Here is a 19,784-nt window from a genome sequence, read left to right on the forward strand (position 1 = left end):
TTTTAAATTTGAGACAGGGTCTCACTATGCTGTGGCTGTCCTAGAACTCACTATGTAGACCAGGCTGGCCTCAAACTGATGGACATCCTTTGGTCTATGTCTCCCAAATGTGGCTACTTTGCCTGTTTTTAACCACAAAATCTCAAGTTTTTATGGCCAACGTGTTTATATGCTTTTCACTTTACTGTTCTTGGATATGAAATATAGGACCTCTTACCTGCTAAGCACACATTCTACTAGTGAGCCTCCCCCACAGCTGAAGTTCCTCATAGTTACCCCCAAGTAGCCATGAGTGTACCCATTACCATGCTTGTCTTCCAAATTATAAACATTGACTTATTAAAATAGTAAGACACTAGAATTGTGACCTCTTTTCTTCTTATGTGGACCACATATCCAGAGGTTATTTGCATTATTGCACACATAGCACTTTGTTCCTTAAATATTAACTTAAACAATTATGTATAAATATTAAAGTTATATACTTATATATTAGTATATATACTTATATACTAATAATTTGTCATCTCTATCACTAAACACAAGAATTTGAGACTGAGGATATAATCAGTGGTAGACCATACATGCATGCCAGACCCTAGATACACTTCTAGGCAACAAAAGGCAACAAACAGACACAAAACACATCTTATTAAATCATTGGACACAATACTGTTTGAAAACTAATCTGAATAACAGAAGTAAAAACTAAAATCATTCAATAATCAGGACTTTTGATGGTTTCATTTTATCTTATTGTTCCAGAAATAAAAGTGTTCATGGAGCTTTTGTGGGTTTTTTTTTTTTTGTTAATCTCAGTTGTGAACATGAGATTTAGAACCATCTGACTATGGAGGTTATCATGCTTAGGATAATTGAGGTGGGAAGTCCATTGTGGGTGGCACCATTCCCTGGGCTGGGATCTTGGACTGTGAAGAGGAGAACCTGGGCTGAGCACAAGTGTTCATTGCTCTCTACTTCCTGCCTGGAGATACAGTGTGACCAGTTGTTCAAGCTCCTGTCTTTCACCTTCCCTATTATAGGGTAGTCTTGAACTGTGAGCCAAAACCCTTCCTATTTTATTCTAGAAATAGAAAAATAACTAAGACAGCCTGCATGGTCACATGGTATCAGATACCATACCCAGAGACTTGAGCATTCTAAGCATGCTGTTCACTGTGGACCTGTTCTAGTTTATATTGATACCTATGTTTCCTTTGGTTTTCCTGAAGCTTCAATCCTCACCTTTCAAAAGACTGTGCAAATTTCAATTTTTTTTTTGATTCTGGTTATTAGTTCTGATCTTTTTCACTTTATAATGTTTTGTAGATATGGAAAGCAAAACAATTCTTTTGTGATATTTAACTATCACTTGTTTTATTATTTGGAGTAACCTTGAAGTATAATCAGTTAAATTTAGTTATTCAATTGTGCTGATTACCACATAACACAAAAATTACTGGTTCTTAGTTGATTTGAAGTATAGTAAATTTAACTGAATTATAATCAACTAATATTCAATGAGTCAAGTGAGCTTATTGTGTGCTTTCTAATGGTTAAATTCATATGTGTACAACTGCAAGAAAACTTTACTTAACTCCTCGCAGAAAATGAACAATTGAAGACCTTGGTTTATAGTATCTTTACATGTTTTACTTTTTGGTTGGTATATATTCATTTTCAAAGCAATGGATTTCCTTTTGAATTTTTAATGTATGTACATAATGTATACACGTTGATCATGTTTACCTTTTGTTTGTTTATAAATCTCAAGTGTCATTCTTATGGAGTTTAAGTATTTGCATCTTTCCCTGAATTAATGTTTCCTCCCCTAAGGATGTAATGAAATATAAAAAGAAAATTGCTGACCATCCTGTTACCTACAACTATAATTTTTGGTTATTCAATTTTAAAATCAAAGTGAGAAAGAAGGAAAACTGAGAAAAAGTAAATGCAGACAAGCATGTAAGGTTCAAGTATGACAGACAACTCTAAGGACCTGACCGTGAAGTGCCAATGTACCTCTTCTGGTGTGATGTTCAGTACTCAGAATACCTGCCTGAACAGAAAAAAGCCAAGATCTGCTGTTGTAGCTCAACAGTAGGACAGTTGCCTAATAGATGCTATTCTCTTGGTTCAATCTCCCCAACATTAGGAATAAAAAATATTCCGCTCTTCCTTCATGATCAAAAGTCTCAAAAATCATGTATTTTAAAGCACGAAGTTAAAGATTATGCATGTATTTTGGAGAATTCTCCTCCAGCTTAGATGGATTATCTGACACCAGAAAACAACTGCAAAAACTGACTAAATATCAGAAATTATCTCTTCAATACACCTGGAAGCCACTTACATGAGAACTGAGTCCTACAACAGTTTGCTTGAAGAATAATCAGCAGGTTCTTGGTATAGACATCATTATTAAGTAACCTCTGACAGAATGGAAAACCTATTTCCTGCCCAGGACACTTGTCAACTCAGCAGCCCAGGAAAGAAGACTAAAAATGTAATTTGAAAACTCTCTGAAGGCAGAGTGAGATTTTGGACAAAGTACAAAGATTACAGTTTGGAACTGGCCTGGCAGAGTCGATGTGGAGAATTCATGTTTGTAATGAGAAATTTGTCAAAATTCCATGCTTGTAAGGACTTCAGAGAACCTTGACCAAGTTTAGTGCCTGTTTGGGTTGGAGTGATTGCATAAGACAGTGCTCTCTCAGGCTAAGAGCAAAGGGTGAGCTTTTCCTGGAAGAGGATAATAGTATCATGACTTGGACAGAATTTACATAAGTACCAACAGTCAGTAGGTGCATGTCACAAAACTGGATAATATGAAGAAAATCAGAGGAGAAAAAACACAATGACCTAGAAGATGCATGTGTTAGAATAAAATAACTATGTCATCAGAATAAAGTGGTTAATACTTTTGAAACAAGCAACAATTGAGCAAATAAATGAGAAGAAAATTGATATTTAAGACTCAAAGTAAATTCCATAACAAAAAATACATGTGTCATAAAACTATATAAATGGTAAAGCTTCATGGAAATAAAGAAATACAGAATTAGCAGATATAATGCATGTCAATATGAAATAGCTAAATTCAGAAAAATTGAAGTCTTTAAGAGATGGCTCAGCTGTTAAGAGCAAGTGGATTGAATTCAGATTTCAGCACCCACCCCTTGTCAGGGGAATCACAACTGCCTTTACTCCAGTTCTCAGGGATCCAACACCCTCTTCAAGGACATTCCCAATCTCATGACGTTTATTCACATGCACAAAACACAAATAAATAAAAACAAACTCCCTTTAAACAGTAGAAAAATAGAGGTTGAGCGATGTCTCAGTGGTTAAGACCACTTGCTGTTTTTTTCAGAGATTCCAGGTTTCGGTCCCAACAAAACCACCTGTAAGTCTAGTCCCAGTCTCTGTGGGGACTCACATAGACGATTATTATTCAACAACAAAAAGAAATGAGCATTCAACCTACAGAAAACCATTAAGAAATTTAAATGCACATTAGTAAGTCATAGGAGCTAAGGTGAAAAAAAAAATACTGTAAAATTCCGACTGTGGAGGACGAAAAACTGTCAGTGATTTCCAAAGATTCTAATAAGACAGGATAGAGAAACAGATAGATTTAGAGGATGTAATGGTGGTGGGAAGAGACAGTGAAACTATGATATGATACTCTAAAAATATGTGCATGCATGATTAGATTTATCCATGTCTGCAGACTTATATCCCAAGAGGAAACTGTGATTTAAACTATGGACTCAGTGGTACACATGTACGATCATCAGTTGTCAGAAACATACCAGTTTATGAGGGTGCCTACAGTGAGGAAGGGTGCACATAGTGTGGAGAGGAAATTTCTGCATTTCCAAGTCATTGTATGTGATTTTAAAACTACTCATGAAAAATAGACTGCTTTTTAAAAGGGGATTATCATCTCAATAAAATGAAGTGAAGTAATGGAGTAATGAAGACAACAGAGGATTACATGGCCATGAGAGAGAACACTGGAACACTGGGGCAGACCTGGAACCACCCTGAGGCAGGACACCAAAGCCCCTGAGAAGAAGGTGCCTCACCTGCATAGCATGCTGTAACAGTGTTTGGAAGTCAAGAAATCCAACTTCACTCATTCAAATCATGTTTTATATTAAAAGTTTATACATGAATGGTAAACTTTCAAAATACATATTTTTATGACTTTGAATTATGGAAGTTTAAATGTACTAAACAAAATGGAAAAGTATTACCAGATCAAAATAAAAAACAACTAAGATGTTTTATCAATCAAACCACAATATCAACAAAATTCAAGTCATAGACTGGGAACTATTTGAAAAAGAGATTATACATTATATACAAAATACTTCCTCAACTAACCAGCAAATAAATAGAAGCCCCATATCAGAAAAATACATAAAAGACATGAACAAGCTCCTCAGAAAACTCTATCCTGATAGCCAGTCAATGTGAAAGTATGTGTCACTTTACGAAAGACAAACAAATGCTAATTAAATTTACATATGAGGTCACCACACACTCACTAAAGTTCTAAAAATCAAGAAGAAAACACAAATGCTGACAGGGATATGAAGCAACTGGAACTCTCATGCTTCATGATCTTAGTACAGCTACACATGCAAAATGTTTGTCTTTTGGAGAAGCAAAGTAACCGAACAATAGCAGGCCAGGTTCTCTTAAATTTGGCCTATTTTATTTTTCCCTAAGCTGAGCTAAATAACATTATTAAAAAGTCAATAGATTATGCAATTACATTTTCCCCCTTCTGGATGTATGTTAAATTCAAGGTGGATATAAAAAGTACACAACAAATTTCTCTATATGTACATTATCTTTAGTTTCTTGACCAAAATCAAATTATACACCTACACAAGAAAGCTGATTCATTCACTTGGTACTTTTATAACAAACCATTAATTCCGTCTTCGATTATTCTAAAATTTATACTTACGACTAAAACTTAATTCAGCAAAATCACACTTAGAACTTCCAATTGCTAAGAAGTGGACTTACAATTCAGGCTGCATGTGTAAATTAAAAGGATACTGAAACACATCAAGGTTAAAATTTGGAAAGAAACAGCAAAATGAAATGCAAGAACAAATAAGGACGCTTGGTGGCGCTCCAGGATAAGAGTGTGAAGAATGGGCTCTGCAGACACCCAGGACGCCATCTCACCAAGCTGAGAACCAGAACTTTGGCTGCTGTCTGAAGGAGAAGGTAATAAGAAAGATTTCTGGGAGAATTTGGGAAGAAGGTGCCTCTCTAATCCGATTTAGTTCAATATTTTCACGAACCCTGACTGGATTATAACCGACTTGAAGAAGCAGCACCCACCGGACTGCATCTGAACAATGGAGACAGCTGTAGCAAAAACGCCAGAGAAAAGGCAAGTCGTTTTCCTTACTATTTTGCTGCTTTTGTGGGAGGCTGATTCTGAAACAATTAGATATACCATGCCAGAAGAAACGGAGAGTGGATACTTGGTGGCTAACCTGGCCAAAGATCTGGGGCTCAGTGTGGGGGAACTGGCCACCAGAGGGTCTCAAATCCATTCCAAAGGAAACAAAGAGCTCTTGCAGCTGGATACAGAGACCGGAGATTTGCTTCTGAGGGAAAAACCAGATCGCGAGGTGCTGTGTGGGGTGACAGACCCCTGTGTGCTGCATTTCCAGCTCATTCTGGAAAACCCTGTGCAGTTCTTCCAAACTGACCTGCAGATCACAGACATAAATGACCATGCTCCAGAGTTCCCTCATAGGGAAATGCTTCTAAAAATCCCTGAGAGCGCCCAGCCAGGGACTGTGTTTCCTCTGAAGGCAGCTCAGGACTCTGACATAGGGAGCAATGCTGTTCAGAACTACACAGTCAGCCCCAACCTCCATTTCCATGTGGTTACTCAGAGTCGCGCTGATGGCAGGAAATACCCAGAGCTGGTGCTGGACAGAGCCCTGGACAGGGAAGAGCAGCCTGAGCTCACTTTAACCCTCACTGCTGTGGATGGTGGATCTCCGCCCAGGTCTGGGACCACCATAGTTCGCATTGAAGTCGTGGACATCAATGATAACGCCCCCCAGTTTGTACAGTCGCTCTATGCGGTGCAGGTCCCTGAGAACAGCCCTCTCAATGCCTTAATTGTCACGGTCTCTGCCAGGGATTTAGATGCTGGGATGAATGGGAATGTAGCCTACTCTCTGTTTCAAGGTGGTGGAGTTTCTCAACCATTTGCAATAGATGAGATCACAGGAGAAATTCGTCTGAGTGATGAGTTGGATTTCGAGGTAAATAATCATTATAGCATAGAAATCGCAGCCACAGATGGCGGTGGCTTTTCAGGGAAATGCACTGTGTCTGTACAGGTGTTGGATGTGAATGACAACGCCCCAGAGCTGACCATCAGAAAGCTCACAATTCCTATCCCAGAAAACTCCCCAGAGACTGTAGTTGCTGTTTTCAGTGTTTCTGATTCAGATTCTGGCGACAATGGAAGGATGGTGTGTTCTGTTCAGAATGATCTTCCATTCGTTTTAAAGCCCACATTCGAGAACTATTACACTTTAATGACAGAGGGGCCATTAGACAGAGAGAGCAGAGCTGAGTACAACATCACCATCACAGTCACCGACATGGGCACACCCAGGCTCACAACACAGCACACCATAACAGTGCAGGTGTCTGACGTCAACGACAACGCCCCAGCCTTCACACAAACCTCCTACACCCTGTTTGTCCAGGAGAACAACAGCCCCGCCCTGCACATAGGCACCATCAGTGCCACAGACTCAGACTCAGGCTCCAATGCCCACATCACCTACTCTCTGCTGCCCACCCACGACCTCCAGCTGACTCTCTCCTCGCTCATCTCCATCAATGCCGACAATGGGCAACTGTTCGCGCTCAGGGCGCTAGACTACGAGGCCCTGCAGGCCTTCGAGTTCCGTGTGGGCGCGACAGACCAAGGCTCTCCTGCGCTCAGCAGCCAGGCACTGGTGCGAGTGCTGGTGCTGGACGCCAACGACAATGCGCCCTTCGTGCTCTACCCGCTGCAGAACGCCTCTGCGCCCTGCACAGAGCTGCTGCCCAGGGCGGCAGAGCCAGGCTACCTGGTCACCAAGGTGGTGGCAGTGGACCGCGACTCTGGACAGAATGCCTGGCTGTCCTTCCAGCTGCTGAAGGCCACGGAGCCCGGGCTGTTCAGCGTGTGGGCTCACAATGGCGAGGTGCGCACCTCCAGGTTGCTGAGTGAGCGCGATGCTCCCAAGCACAGGCTGCTGCTGCTGGTCAAGGACAATGGAGATCCTCCAAGATCTGCCAGTGTCACTCTGCATGTGCTGCTGGTGGATGGCTTCTCTCAGCCCTACCTGCCTCTGCCAGAGGTGGCGCGCGACCCCGCGCAGGACAATGACGATTTTCTCACACTGTACCTGGTTATTGCCTTGGCTTCTGTTTCTTCGCTCTTCCTGTTGTCTGTGCTGCTGTTTGTGGGGGTGAGGCTGTGCAGGAGGGCCAGGGCGGCCTCTCTGGGTGCCTGCTCTGTGCCTGAGGGACACTTTCCTGGTCACCTGGTGGATGTCAGTGGCACTGGGACCCTGTCCCAGAGCTACCAGTATGAGGTGTGCCTAAGGGGAGACTCTGGGACAGGAGAGTTCAAATTTCTCAAACCCATGATCCCTAACCTGTTTCAGGATGCTGATAGAGAAGTTAAAGAAAGTCCCCACTGCAGAGACAGCTTTGTATTCAGTTAACTGTTGTATCTCGTGCAGTGAATTTATTTTTGACAAATCTCTAGCAGTATGATTCCTTGAAGAAAGTGAATCATTTTCATCTAAGTATTAACATTGTAAATGAAGCATATGCATGTCCTCCATTTCTATCATGGTTTTTTCTTGGTATCTACTTTGGTAGTTTCAGGTATAATGAATATTATAAACACAATTAATCTATATTTCACCTTATGTTTTACTTTAGCTCAAGTATTACATAAAATGAATTTCACTTTACATATTTTGGGTTCGTTTTGTTTTATTTTGCTTGTTTGGTTGTTTGTTCTTATTTTAAAATTTGAGACAGAAATTCACTATGCTGTGGCTGTCCTAGAAGTCACTATGTAGAACAGGCTGGCCTCAAGCTGATGGACATCCATTGGTCTATGTCTCCCAAATTCGGCTACTTTGCCTGTTTTTAACCAGAAAATCTCAAGTTTTTATGGCCAAGGTGTTTATATGTTTTTCACTTTCCTGTTCTTGGATATGAAATATAGGACCTCTTACCTGCTAAGCATACATTCTACTAGTGAGATTCCCCTACAGCTGAAGTTTCTCATAGTTACCCCCAAGTAGCCATGAGTACAACACTTTGCATGTTTGTCTTCCAAATTATAAACATCCATTTATTAAAATATTTAGAAACTAGAATTGTGACCTCTTTTCTTCATATGTGGACCACATATCTGAGAGATTATTTGCATTATTACATACATAGCACATTGTTCCTTAAATATTAACTTAATCAATCATGTATAAATATTAAAGGGATAAACCTCATATACTAATAATTTGTCATCTCTATCACTAAACACAAGAGTTTGAGACTGAGGATATAATCAGTGGTAGACCGTACATGCACGCAGGCCCTAGGTACACTTCTAGGCACCAAAAGGCAACAAAAATAGACACAAACCACATCTTATTAAATCATTGGACACAATACTGTTTGCAAACTAATCTGAATAACAGAAGACTGAAATCATTCAATAATCAGGACTTTTGATGGTTTCATTTTATCTTATTGTTCATCCTTTTGTTCTAGAAATAAAAGTATTCATTGAGCTTTTGTGGTTTTGTGTTAATCTCAGTTGTGAACATGAGATTTAGAACCATCTGACTATGGAGGATTATCATGCTTAGGATAATTGAGGTGGGAAGTCCATTGTGGGTGGCACCATTCCCTGGGCTGGGATCTTGGACTGTGAAGAGGAGAACCTGGGCTGAGCACAAGTGTTCATTGCTTTCTACTTCCTGCCTGGAGATACAGTGTGACCAGTTGTTCAAGCTCCTGTCTTTCACCTTCCCTATATTGGGGTAATATTGAACTGTGAGCCAAAACCCTTCCTATTTTATTCTAGAAGTAGAAAAATAAATAAGACAGCCTGTATGGTCACATGGTATCAGATACCATACCCAGAGACTTGAGCATTCTAAGCATGCTGTTCACTGTGGACCTATTCTAGTTTATATTGATACCTATGTTTCCTTTGGTTTTCCTGAAGCTTCTCTCCTCACCTTTCAAAAGACTGTGCAAATTTCAATATTCTATTTGATTCTGGTTATTAGTTCTGATCTTTTTCACTTTATAATGGTTTGTAGATATGGAAAGCAAAACAATTCTTTTGTGATATTTAACTATCACTTGTTTTATTATTTGGAGTAACCTTGAAGTATAATCAGCTAAATTTAGTTATTCAATTGTGCTAATTACTGCATAATACAAAAATTACTGGTTCTTAGTTGATTTGAACTATAGTAATTTTAACTGAATTATAATCAACTAATATTCAATGAGTCAAGTGAGCTTATTGTGTGCTTTCTAATGGTTAAATTCATATGTGTACAACTGCAAGAAAACTTTACTTAACTCCTCGCAGAAAATGAACAATTGAAGACCTTGGTTTACAGTATCTTTACATGTTTTACTTTTTGGTTGGTATATATTCATTTTCAAAGCAATGGATTTCCTTTTGAATTTTTAATGCATGTACATAATGTATACACGTTGATCATGTTTACCTTTTGTTTGTTTATAAATCTCAAGTGTCATTCTTATGGAGTTTAAGTATTTGCATCTTTCCCTGAATTAATGTTTTCTCCCCTAAGGATGTAATGAAATATAAAAAGAAAATTGCTAACCATCCTCTTACCTTGAACTGTAATTTTTGGTTATTCAATTTTAAAATCAATGTGAGAAAGAAGCTGAGAAAAAGTAAATGCAGACAAGCATGTAAGGCTCAAGTATGACAGACAACTCTAAGGACCTGACAGTGAAGTGCCAATGTACCTCCTCTGGTGTGATGTCCAATACTCAGGATACCTGCCTGAACAGAAAAAAGCCAAGATCTGCTGTTGTAGCTCAACAGTAGGACAGTTGCCTAATAGATGCTATTCCCTTGGTTCAATCTCCCCAACATTAGGAATAAAAAATATTCCGCTCTTCCTTCATGATCAAAAGTCTCAAAAATCATGTATTTTAAAATGCAAAGTTAAAGATTATGCATGTATTTTGGAGAATTCCCCTCCAGTTTAAATGGATTATTTGACACCAGTAAACAACTGTAAAAACTGACTAAATGTCAGAAATTATCCTTTCAATACATCCGGAAGCCACTTATGTGAGAACTGAGTCCTACAACAGTTTGCTTGAAGAATAATCAACAGGTTCTTGGTATAGACATCATTATTAAGTAGCCTCTGACAGAATGGAAAATCCATTTCCTTCCCAGGACACTTGTCAACTCAGCAGCCTAGGAAAGAAGACTAAAAATGTAATTTGAAAACTCTCTGAAGACAGAATGAGATTTTGTACAAAGTACAAAGATTACAGATTGGGACTGGACTGGCAGAGTCGATATAGAGAATTCATGTTTGTAATGAGAAATTTATCAAAATTCCATGCTTGTAAGGATTCAGAGAACCTTGACCAAGTTTAGTGCCTGTTTGGGTTGGAGTGATTGCACAAGACAGTGCTCTCTCAGGCTAAGAGCAAAGGGTGAGCCTTTCCTGGAAGAGGATAGTAGTATCATGATTATGGACAGATTTTATATAAGTACCAGCCATCAGTAGGTGCACATCACAAAACTGGATAATATAAAGAAAACCAGTGGAGAACAAAACACAATGACCTAGAAGATGCATGTGTTAGAATAAAATAACTATGTCATTAAAATAAAGTGGTTAATACTTTTGAAACGAAGCAACAATTGAGCAAATAAACAGAAAGACAATTGATATTTAAGACTCAAGTCAATTCCATAACATAAATACATATGTCATAAAACTATAAAATGGTAAAGCTTCAAGGAAATAAAGGAATACAGAATTAGCTAATGTAATGCATGTCAATATGAAATACCTAAAATAAATACAGAAAAAATTGAAGTCTTGAAGAGATGGCTCAGCGGTTAAGAGCAAGTGGATTGAATTCAGGTTTCAGCACCCACCCCTTGTCAGGGGGATCACAACTGCCTTTATTCCAGCTCTCAGGGATCCAACACCCTCTTAAAGGATATTCACACTGTTATGACATTTACTCACATGCACAAAATACAAAATAAATTAAAAAACAAATCTTTTTTAAATAGTAGAAAATGGTGGCTTGACAGATGTCTCAGTGTTTAAGACCACTTGCTGTTTTCCAGAGATTCCAGGTTTGGGTCCCAACAAAACCATCTGTAAGTCTAGTTCCAGTGGATTCTACAGTCCTCTGTCTCTGTGGGGACCCACACAGGGGATTGTTATTCAACAACAAAAAGAAATGAGCTATCAACCTATGGAAAACCATTAACAAATTTAAGTGCACATTAGTAAGTCATAGATGCTAAGCTGAAAAAAAACCCAATACTGTAAAATTCTGACTGTGGAGGGAAAAAAGTGTCAGTGATTTCCAAAGATTCTAATAAGACGGGATAAAGAAACAGATAGATTTAGAGGATGCAATGGGAGTGGGAAGAGACAGTGAAACTATGATATGATACTCTAAAAATATGTGCATGCATGATTAGATTTATCCATGTCTACAGACTTATATCCCAGGAGGGAACCTGATTTAAACTATGGACTCAGTGGTACACATGTACGATCATCAGTTGTCAGAAACATACCAGTTTACGGGGGTGCCTACAGTGAGGAAGGGTGCACATAGTGTGGAGAGGAAGTTTCTGCATTTCCAAGTCATTGTATGTGATTTTAAAACTACTCATTAAAAATAAACTGCTTTTTAAAAGGGGATTTTCATTTCAATAAAATGAAGTGAAGTAATGGAGTAATGAAGACAACAGAAGATTACATGGCCATTAAGAGAGAAAATTGGAACACTGGGGCAGACCTGGAACCACCCTGAAGCAGGACACCAAAGCCCCTGAGAAGAAGGTGCCTCACCTGTGTAGCATGCTGTAATGGTGCTTGGAAATCAAGAACTCCAACTTCATTCATTCAAAACATGTTTTATGTTAAAAGTTTATACGTGAATGGTAAACTTTCAAAATACACACATATTTTCATGACTTTGAATTATGGAAGTTTAAATGTACTAAACAAAATGGAAAAGTATTACCAGATCAAAATAAGCACAATTAAGATGTTTTATTGATCAAACCACAATATCAACAAAATTCATGCCATAGACTGGGAAATATTTGTGTATATATATCTGAAAAAGAAGATTATACATTATATACAAAATACTTCCTCAGATCAACCAGCAAACAAATAGAAGCCTCATATCAGAAAAATTCATAAAAGACATGAACAAGTTCCTCAGAGGACTCTATCCTGATAGCCAGTCAATGTGAAAGTATGTGTCACTTTACAAATGACAGACAAATGCTAATTAAATTTACATATGAGGTCACCACACACTCACTAAAGTTCTAAAAATCGAGAAGAAAACACAAATTCTGACAGGGATATGAAGCAACTGGAACTCTCATGCTTCATGATCTTAGTACACCTACAGATGCAAAATGTTTATCTTTTGGGAGGAGCAAAGTAACCAAACAATAGCAGGCCAGGTTCTCTTGAATTTGGCCTATTTTATTTTTTTTCCTAAGCTGAGCTAAATAACATTATTAAAAAGTCAATAGATTATGCAATTACATTTTCCCCCTTCTGGATGTATGTTAAATTCAAGGTGGATATAAAAAGTATACAACAAATTTCTCTAAATGTTCATTATCTTTAGTTTCTTGACCAAAATCAAATTATTCACCTACACAAGAAAGCTGATTCATTCACTTGGTACTCTTATAACAAAACATTAATTCCGTCTTCGATTATTCTAAAATTTATACTTACGACGAAAACTTAATTCAGCAAAATCACACTTAGAACTTCGAAATGCTAAGAAGTGGATTTACAATTCAGGCTGCCTGTGTTAACTGAAACACATCAAGGTTAAAATTTGGAAAGAAACAGCAAAATGAAATGCAAGAACAAATAAGGACGCTTGGTGGCGCTCCAGGATAAGAGTGTGAAGAATGGGCTCAGCAGACTCCCAGGACGCCATCTCATCAAGCTGAGAACCAGAACTTTGGCTGCTGTTTGAAAGAGAAGGTAATAAGAAAGGTTTCTGGAAGAATTTGGGAAGAAGGGGCCTCTCTAATCAGATTTAGTTCAATATTTTCACGAACCCTGAGTGGATTATAATCGCCTTGAAGAAGCAGCGCCCTCCGGACTGCATCTGAACAATGGAGACAGCTCTAGCAAAAACGCCAGAGAAAAGGCAAGTCGTTTTCCTTACTATGTTGCTGCTTTTGTGGGAGGCTGATTCTGAGGCGATTAGATATTCCATGCCAGAAGAAACGGAGAGTGGCTACTTGGTGGCTAACCTGGCCAAAGATCTGGGGCTCAGGGTGGGGGAACTGGCCACCAGAGGGGCTCAAATCCATTCCAAAGGAAACAAAGAGCTCTTGCAGCTGGATGCAGAGACCGGGAATTTGTTCTTAAAGGAAAAACTAGATCGCGAGGTGCTGTGTGGGGTGACAGATCCCTGTGTGCTGCATTTCCAGCTCATTCTGGAAAACCCTGTTCAGTTCTTCCGAACTGACCTGCAGATCACAGACATAAATGACCATGCTCCAGAATTCCCCCACAGGGAAATGCTCCTAAAAATCCCAGAGAATGTCCAGCCAGGGACTGTGTTTCCTCTGAAGGCAGCTCAGGACTCTGACATAGGGAACAATGCTGTCCAGAACTACACAGTCAGCCCCAACCTCCATTTCCATGTGGTTACTCAGAGTCGCGCTGATGGCAGGAAATACCCAGAATTGGTGCTGGACAGAGCCCTGGACAGGGAGGAGCAGCCTGAGCTCACTTTAACCCTCACTGCTGTGGATGGTGGGTCTCCGCCCAGGTCTGGGACCACCATAGTTCGCATTGAAGTCGTGGACATCAATGATAACGCTCCCCAGTTTGTACAGTCACTGTATGAGGTGCAGGTCCCTGAGAACAGCCCTCTCAATGCCTTAATTGTCACGGTCTCTGCCAGGGATTTAGATGCTGGGATGAATGGGAATGTAGCCTACTCTCTGTTTCAAGGTGGTGGAGTTTCTCAACCATTTGCAATCGATGAGGTCACTGGAGAAATTCGTCTGAGTGATGAGTTGGATTTCGAGGTAAATAGTCATTATAACATAGAAATCACAGCCATGGATGGAGGAGGCCTTTCCGGGAAATGCACTGTGTCTGTACAGGTGTTGGATGTGAATGACAACGCCCCAGAGCTGACCATCAGAAAACTCACAATTCCTATCCCAGAAAACTCCCCAGAGACTGTAGTTGCTGTTTTCAGTGTTTCTGATTCAGATTCTGGGGACAATGGAAGGATGGTGTGTTCTGTTCAGAATGATCTTCCATTCGTTTTAAAGCCCACATTCGAGAATTACTACACTTTAGTGACGGAGGGGCCACTGGACAGAGAAAGCAGAGCTGAGTACAATATCACCATCACAGCCACGGACATGGGCATACCCAGGCTCACAACTCAGCACACCATAACAGTGCAGGTGTCCGATGTCAATGACAACGCCCCCGCCTTCACACAAACCTCCTACACCCTGTTTGTCCAAGAGAACAACAGCCCTGCCCTTCACATAGGCACCATCAGCGCCACAGACTCAGACTCAGGCTCCAATGCCCACATCACCTATTCGCTGCTGCCCACCCACGACCCGCAGCTGGCCCTCTTCTCGCTCATCTCCATCAATGCCGAAAACGGGCAACTGTTCGCGCTCAGGGCGCTGGACTACGAGGACCTGCAGGCCTTCGAGTTCCACGTGGGCGCCACAGACCAAGGCTCTCCTGCGCTCAGCAGCCAGGCGCTGGTGCGAGTGCTGGTGCTGGACGCCAACGACAATGCGCCCTTCGTGCTCTACCCGCTGCAGAACGCCTCTGCGCCCTGCACAGAGCTGCTGCCCAGGGCAGCAGAGCCAGGCTACCTGGTCACCAAGGTGGTGGCAGTGGACCGCGACTCTGGTCAGAATGCCTGGCTTTCCTTCCAGCTGCTCAAGGCCACAGAGCCCGGACTGTTCAGTGTGTGGGCTCACAATGGCGAGGTGCGCACCTCCAGGCTGCTGAGTGAGCGCGATGCTCCCAAGCACAGGCTGCTGCTGCTGGTCAAGGACAATGGAGATCCTCCAAGGTCTGCCAGTGTCACTCTGCATGTGCTGCTGGTGGATGGCTTCTCTCAGCCCTACCTGCCTTTGCCAGAGGTGTCGCGCGACCCCGCGCAGGACAATGACGACTTGCTCACTCTGTACCTGGTCATTGCCTTGGCTTCTGTGTCTTCCCTCTTCCTGTTGTCTGTGCTGCTGTTTGTGGGGGTGAGGCTGTGCAGAAGGGCCAGAGCGGCCTCTCTGGGTGGCTGCTCTCTGCCTGAGGGACACTTTCCTGGTCACCTGGTAGATGTCAGCCGCACTGGGACCCTGTCCCAGAGCTACCAGTATGAGGTGTGCCTGAGGGAAGACTCTGGGGCTGGTGAGTTCAATTTCCTCAAACCCATGATCTCCAACCTGTTGCTTCAGGATGCTGGGAGAGAAGTTAAGGAAAGTCCCCACTGCAGAGACAGCTTTGTATTTGGTTAACTGTTGTATCTGGTTCAGTGAATTTATTTTTGACAAATCTCTAGCAGTATGGTTCGCTTAAGAAAGTGGATCATTTTATATAAGTATTGACATTGTAAATGAAGCATTTGCATATCCTCCATTAATAATTTTTTTTCTTTCTTGGTATCTACTTTAGCAGTTTCAGGTGTAATGAATAATGTATATTACTAACACAATTTCTCTATTTCACCTTATGTTTTACTTTAGCTCAATATCACACAACAAAATACACTTTACTTTACATGTTTTGGGTTTTGTTTTTTTGCCTGTTTGTTTTTTTGGGGGGAGAGGGGTTCTTCTTCCTCTTCTTTTCTTCTTCTTCTTCTTTTTTTTTTTTTTTTTTTTTTTTTTTTTTTTTTTTTTCTTCTTCTTCTTCTTTTCTTCTTCTTCTTCTTCTTCTTCTTCTTCTTCTTCTTCTTCTTCTTTTTCTTCTCCTCCTCCTCCTTCTTCTTTGAAGACAGCGTCTTGCGTTATGTAGGTCTGGTTGTTCTAGAACTCTCTATGTAGACCAGGATGGCCTCAAGCTGATAGACATGCATCTATCTCTGTCTCTTAAATGTTGGCTATTTTACCTGTTTTTACTACAAAATTTCTAATTTTTATGGCCAATGTGTTTACATATTTTCCACTTTATTTTATTGCTATTGGATATTAAATATAGGACCTCTTACCTGCTAACCATATATTCTGATAGTGAGCCTCATTAGTAGCTGAAGGTTCTTACAGTTACCCTGAGTAACCATTAACAATTTGCATACTTGTCTTCCAAATTATGAACATTCACTTATTAAAATATTTAGACAGTAGAATTGTGGCCATTTTCTTCTTATGTGGACCACATATGTTAGAGATTGTGTACATTATTTGTCCACCACATATCTAGCACATTGTTCCTTAAATATTAATTTTAACAATTTCATTTATAAATATTAAAGGGATAACCTTATATACTAATAATTTGTCATCTCAATCACTAAACAAGTGTTCCATACTGAGAGTATAATCAATGACAGAGCATGCATGCATGCCAGGGCCTAGGTACACTTCTAGGCACCAAAAAGCAGCAAGCAAACAGATACAAATCATATCTTATTAAATCATTGTACATAATACTGTTTGAAAACTAATCTGAATAACATAAGTAAAGGTTGAAATCCTCTGATAATCAAGACTTTTGATGGTCTCATTTTATCCTTTTGTTCTAAAAATAAATGTGTAAATGTAGCTTCTGTGGTTTTGTGTTAATCTCAGCCATCCACTTGAGATCTAGAATCACCTGACCTCTGGGCACGCTATGGAGGATTATCATGCCTAGAATAGTTGAGGTGGGAAGACCATTGTGGGTGGCACCATTCCCTGGGCTGGGATTTCTAACTGTATGAAGAAGAGAAAGTGGGCTGAGCACAAGGGTTCATTGCTCTCTGTAGTGTGTAGCTGTTCCAGCTTTAACCTGGAAGTACTACCCCCACTGAGGCTTCAGTAACTGTCACGCCTGCAAGGTGTGGTCGGATTAGAGCTCTAAAGACCTGAGATCCAGTTGTGCCAGCTCTCTTGGTTCTTGGATCCTGGACACTGGAGATAGATAGAGCAGAGTTTCCAGAGAACACCGCTGGACTGTACTACACCTTTCCCAGACCCTGTAACCTATCCCTTTACTTGTAAGTTACCCCACAAAATAAACTTCCCTTTTATAACTAACTACATGGAGTTGCCTTAATACTACAACCAATAATGCCCGGCTAGTTCATTCGGTAGAGCATGAGATTCTTAATCTCAGGATCATCAGTTCATGCCCCACATTGGGCGCCAGATCTTCGTGTTGGATTCCTGAGAGCTGGAGTAAAGGCAGTTGTGATCCCCTTGACAAGGAGTGGGTGCTGAAACTGAACTCAGATCCACTTGCTCTTAACCACTGAGCCATCTCAATTTTTTTCTGTATTTATTTTAGGTATTTTTATTGCATTCCTTCCATCCACTAATTTTTTATTTCTTTATGTCCATGTTTTGTTTCTCCTCTTGGTTTTCTTTATATTATCCAGTTTTGTGATGTTCACCTACTGATGGTTTGTAATTGTGTAAAATCTGTCCACAATCATGATACTATTATTGTTTCCAGTTTTGTGACGTGCACCAAGAAAGCAGCTCCATTTTTTTAAACAGTAGAAAATAGAGGCTTGAGAGGTGACTCAATGGTTAAGACCACTTGCTGTTTTCCCAGAGATTCCAGGTTTGATTCCCAGCAAAACTACCTGTAAGTCTAGTTCCAGGGAATTCTACAGCCCTCTGTATCTGTGGGAACTCACATAGGGAATTATTACTCAACAACAAAAAGAAATGAGTTATCAACCTACAGAAAACCATTAAGAAACTTCTATACACATTAGTAAGTCTTAGACACTAAGCTGAAAAAAACCTCAATACTGTAAAATTCTGACTGTGGAGGAAGAGAAACTGTCAGTGATTTCCAAAGATACTAATAAGACAGGATAGATAAAGAGATAGATTTTGAAAATGGGGTTGGGATGAAAAGAGTCTGTGAAACTATGATATTCTAAAAATATATGCATGCATGATTAGATTTATCCGTGCCTACAGACTGTATAGTACCAAGAGGAACCTTGATTTAAACTATGTACTCAGTGGTACACATGCAGGATAATCAATTGTCAGAAATGCACCAGTTTGGCAGGGATACCTTTTGCAGTTTTCTCTGAGTTCTGTTTCCAGAACAGTTTCAAGGCTACTGGCTGAGATGATCCAGACTCACCAACTACTCCAGCCAAGACTTGACCATTATCCTAAATTTTCTCAGGATCCCTCAAAGATTACAAGTGCCCCAGTCAACAGGAAGTAGTCTAGAGAGCTATGCCCACATTCCTAAAATATTGGTTATAAATGTTTGTCATTGGTTAGGGGGTTTGGTTACAAGTTGTTATTTTTTGTGATCAGGAAAAAGGCTGAACAAGGGAAATTAGATCCAAAGATTTCTTTCTGAAAAGAAAAGGGGAAATATAAAAATGATAAGACAAAATGGTAGATTATTGAATTTACTTTAATCCAAAAAAATGTTAATCTCAAAATATTTTACATTAGTATAGATTTTTATTTAATTGATACAAATTAAAGTTAATTTTGTTATACTCTATGTATATTTCTACTCTTGTTTAAGGAATTGTGTTTGTGCAGCTCATTTTAAAATGTAATATATAATTAAGAAATACAGATTAATAGTCATCTATAATACAAAACTTATCATATATTTTCAAGGTCATACAGAGTTATATTTTGGATAGCTATGTAATCTTCAAACACTTCAAAGACCTACAGAATATGATATTTAAAATTTTTTAGTAACTTATAGTTTTCTTGTCATGAGACAAGTCTGCTCCTGGCAGCACCAATCTACTTCTAAAGAGGATGGTGGGCATCAAAACACTCTATATGGATTTTGATTTCTTTATGGCACAAGTTTAGTCTTTAGGGAAAGAAACTTGCCTCAACTCATGACCATATGCTATCCACACTAGACAAGAAGAACTGCTGAACTTTGACAAGACAGGATAGGACATTCCCTCAAAATTCCCTTCTTCACAGGAAAGTCTGTCAGATATGCTAGGCCTGTAGGCCATAGTTTGATGTTCCAACATTACAAAGGAACTTAGGATGACTGTCCAGGCAGCCTGATGTCCCTGACATTAGGTAACATTGCACACTTCTGGAGTGTTTGATGGAGCTGAAGACTAAACAGTTATAGTTTTCCTTGGTGATAATAGAAAGTAAATTAGATACAAAATTTTAGACTCAAAAAGATAGACAATTAAGTATTTTTTTCTAATTTCCTAATTGCAAATGTATTGGATATTGTTATTGTAATTTTTCC

The 19,784-nt window shown here is 39.8% G+C and overlaps 2 protein-coding genes across 2 annotated transcripts; both read left to right on the forward strand.

Moving 5' to 3' along the window:
• The first annotated feature begins 9 nt into the window (after window positions 1-9).
• On the forward strand, window positions 10-16,191 carry LOC114686163 (protocadherin beta-6-like). The gene is made up of 2 exons (XM_028860812.2): window positions 10-5,093; window positions 13,196-16,191. The coding sequence occupies exon 2, from the start codon at window positions 13,490-13,492 to the stop codon at window positions 15,881-15,883; it is 2,394 nt and encodes a 797-aa protein (XP_028716645.1). The 5' UTR covers window positions 10-5,093; window positions 13,196-13,489; the 3' UTR covers window positions 15,884-16,191.
• On the forward strand, window positions 5,086-8,083 carry LOC114686164 (protocadherin beta-6-like). Its single transcript, XM_028860813.2, has one exon. It carries the CDS (start codon window positions 5,388-5,390, stop codon window positions 7,776-7,778), a length of 2,391 nt encoding a protein of 796 aa, XP_028716646.1. The 5' UTR covers window positions 5,086-5,387; the 3' UTR covers window positions 7,779-8,083.
• Window positions 16,192-19,784: the final 3,593 nt, after the last annotated feature.

The sequence above is a fragment of the Peromyscus leucopus genome, chromosome 19 (genome assembly GCF_004664715.2).
Source record: "Peromyscus leucopus breed LL Stock chromosome 19, UCI_PerLeu_2.1, whole genome shotgun sequence".
Lineage (NCBI taxonomy): Eukaryota > Metazoa > Chordata > Mammalia > Rodentia > Cricetidae > Peromyscus > Peromyscus leucopus.

What these genes read in the sequence shown, in the direction of transcription:
- LOC114686163 (XM_028860812.2), top strand. Translation starts at nt 13,490, where the DNA reads ATGGAGACAGCTCTAGCAAAAACGCCAGAGAAAAGGCAAGTCGTTTTC.
- LOC114686164 (XM_028860813.2), top strand. Translation starts at nt 5,388, where the DNA reads ATGGAGACAGCTGTAGCAAAAACGCCAGAGAAAAGGCAAGTCGTTTTC.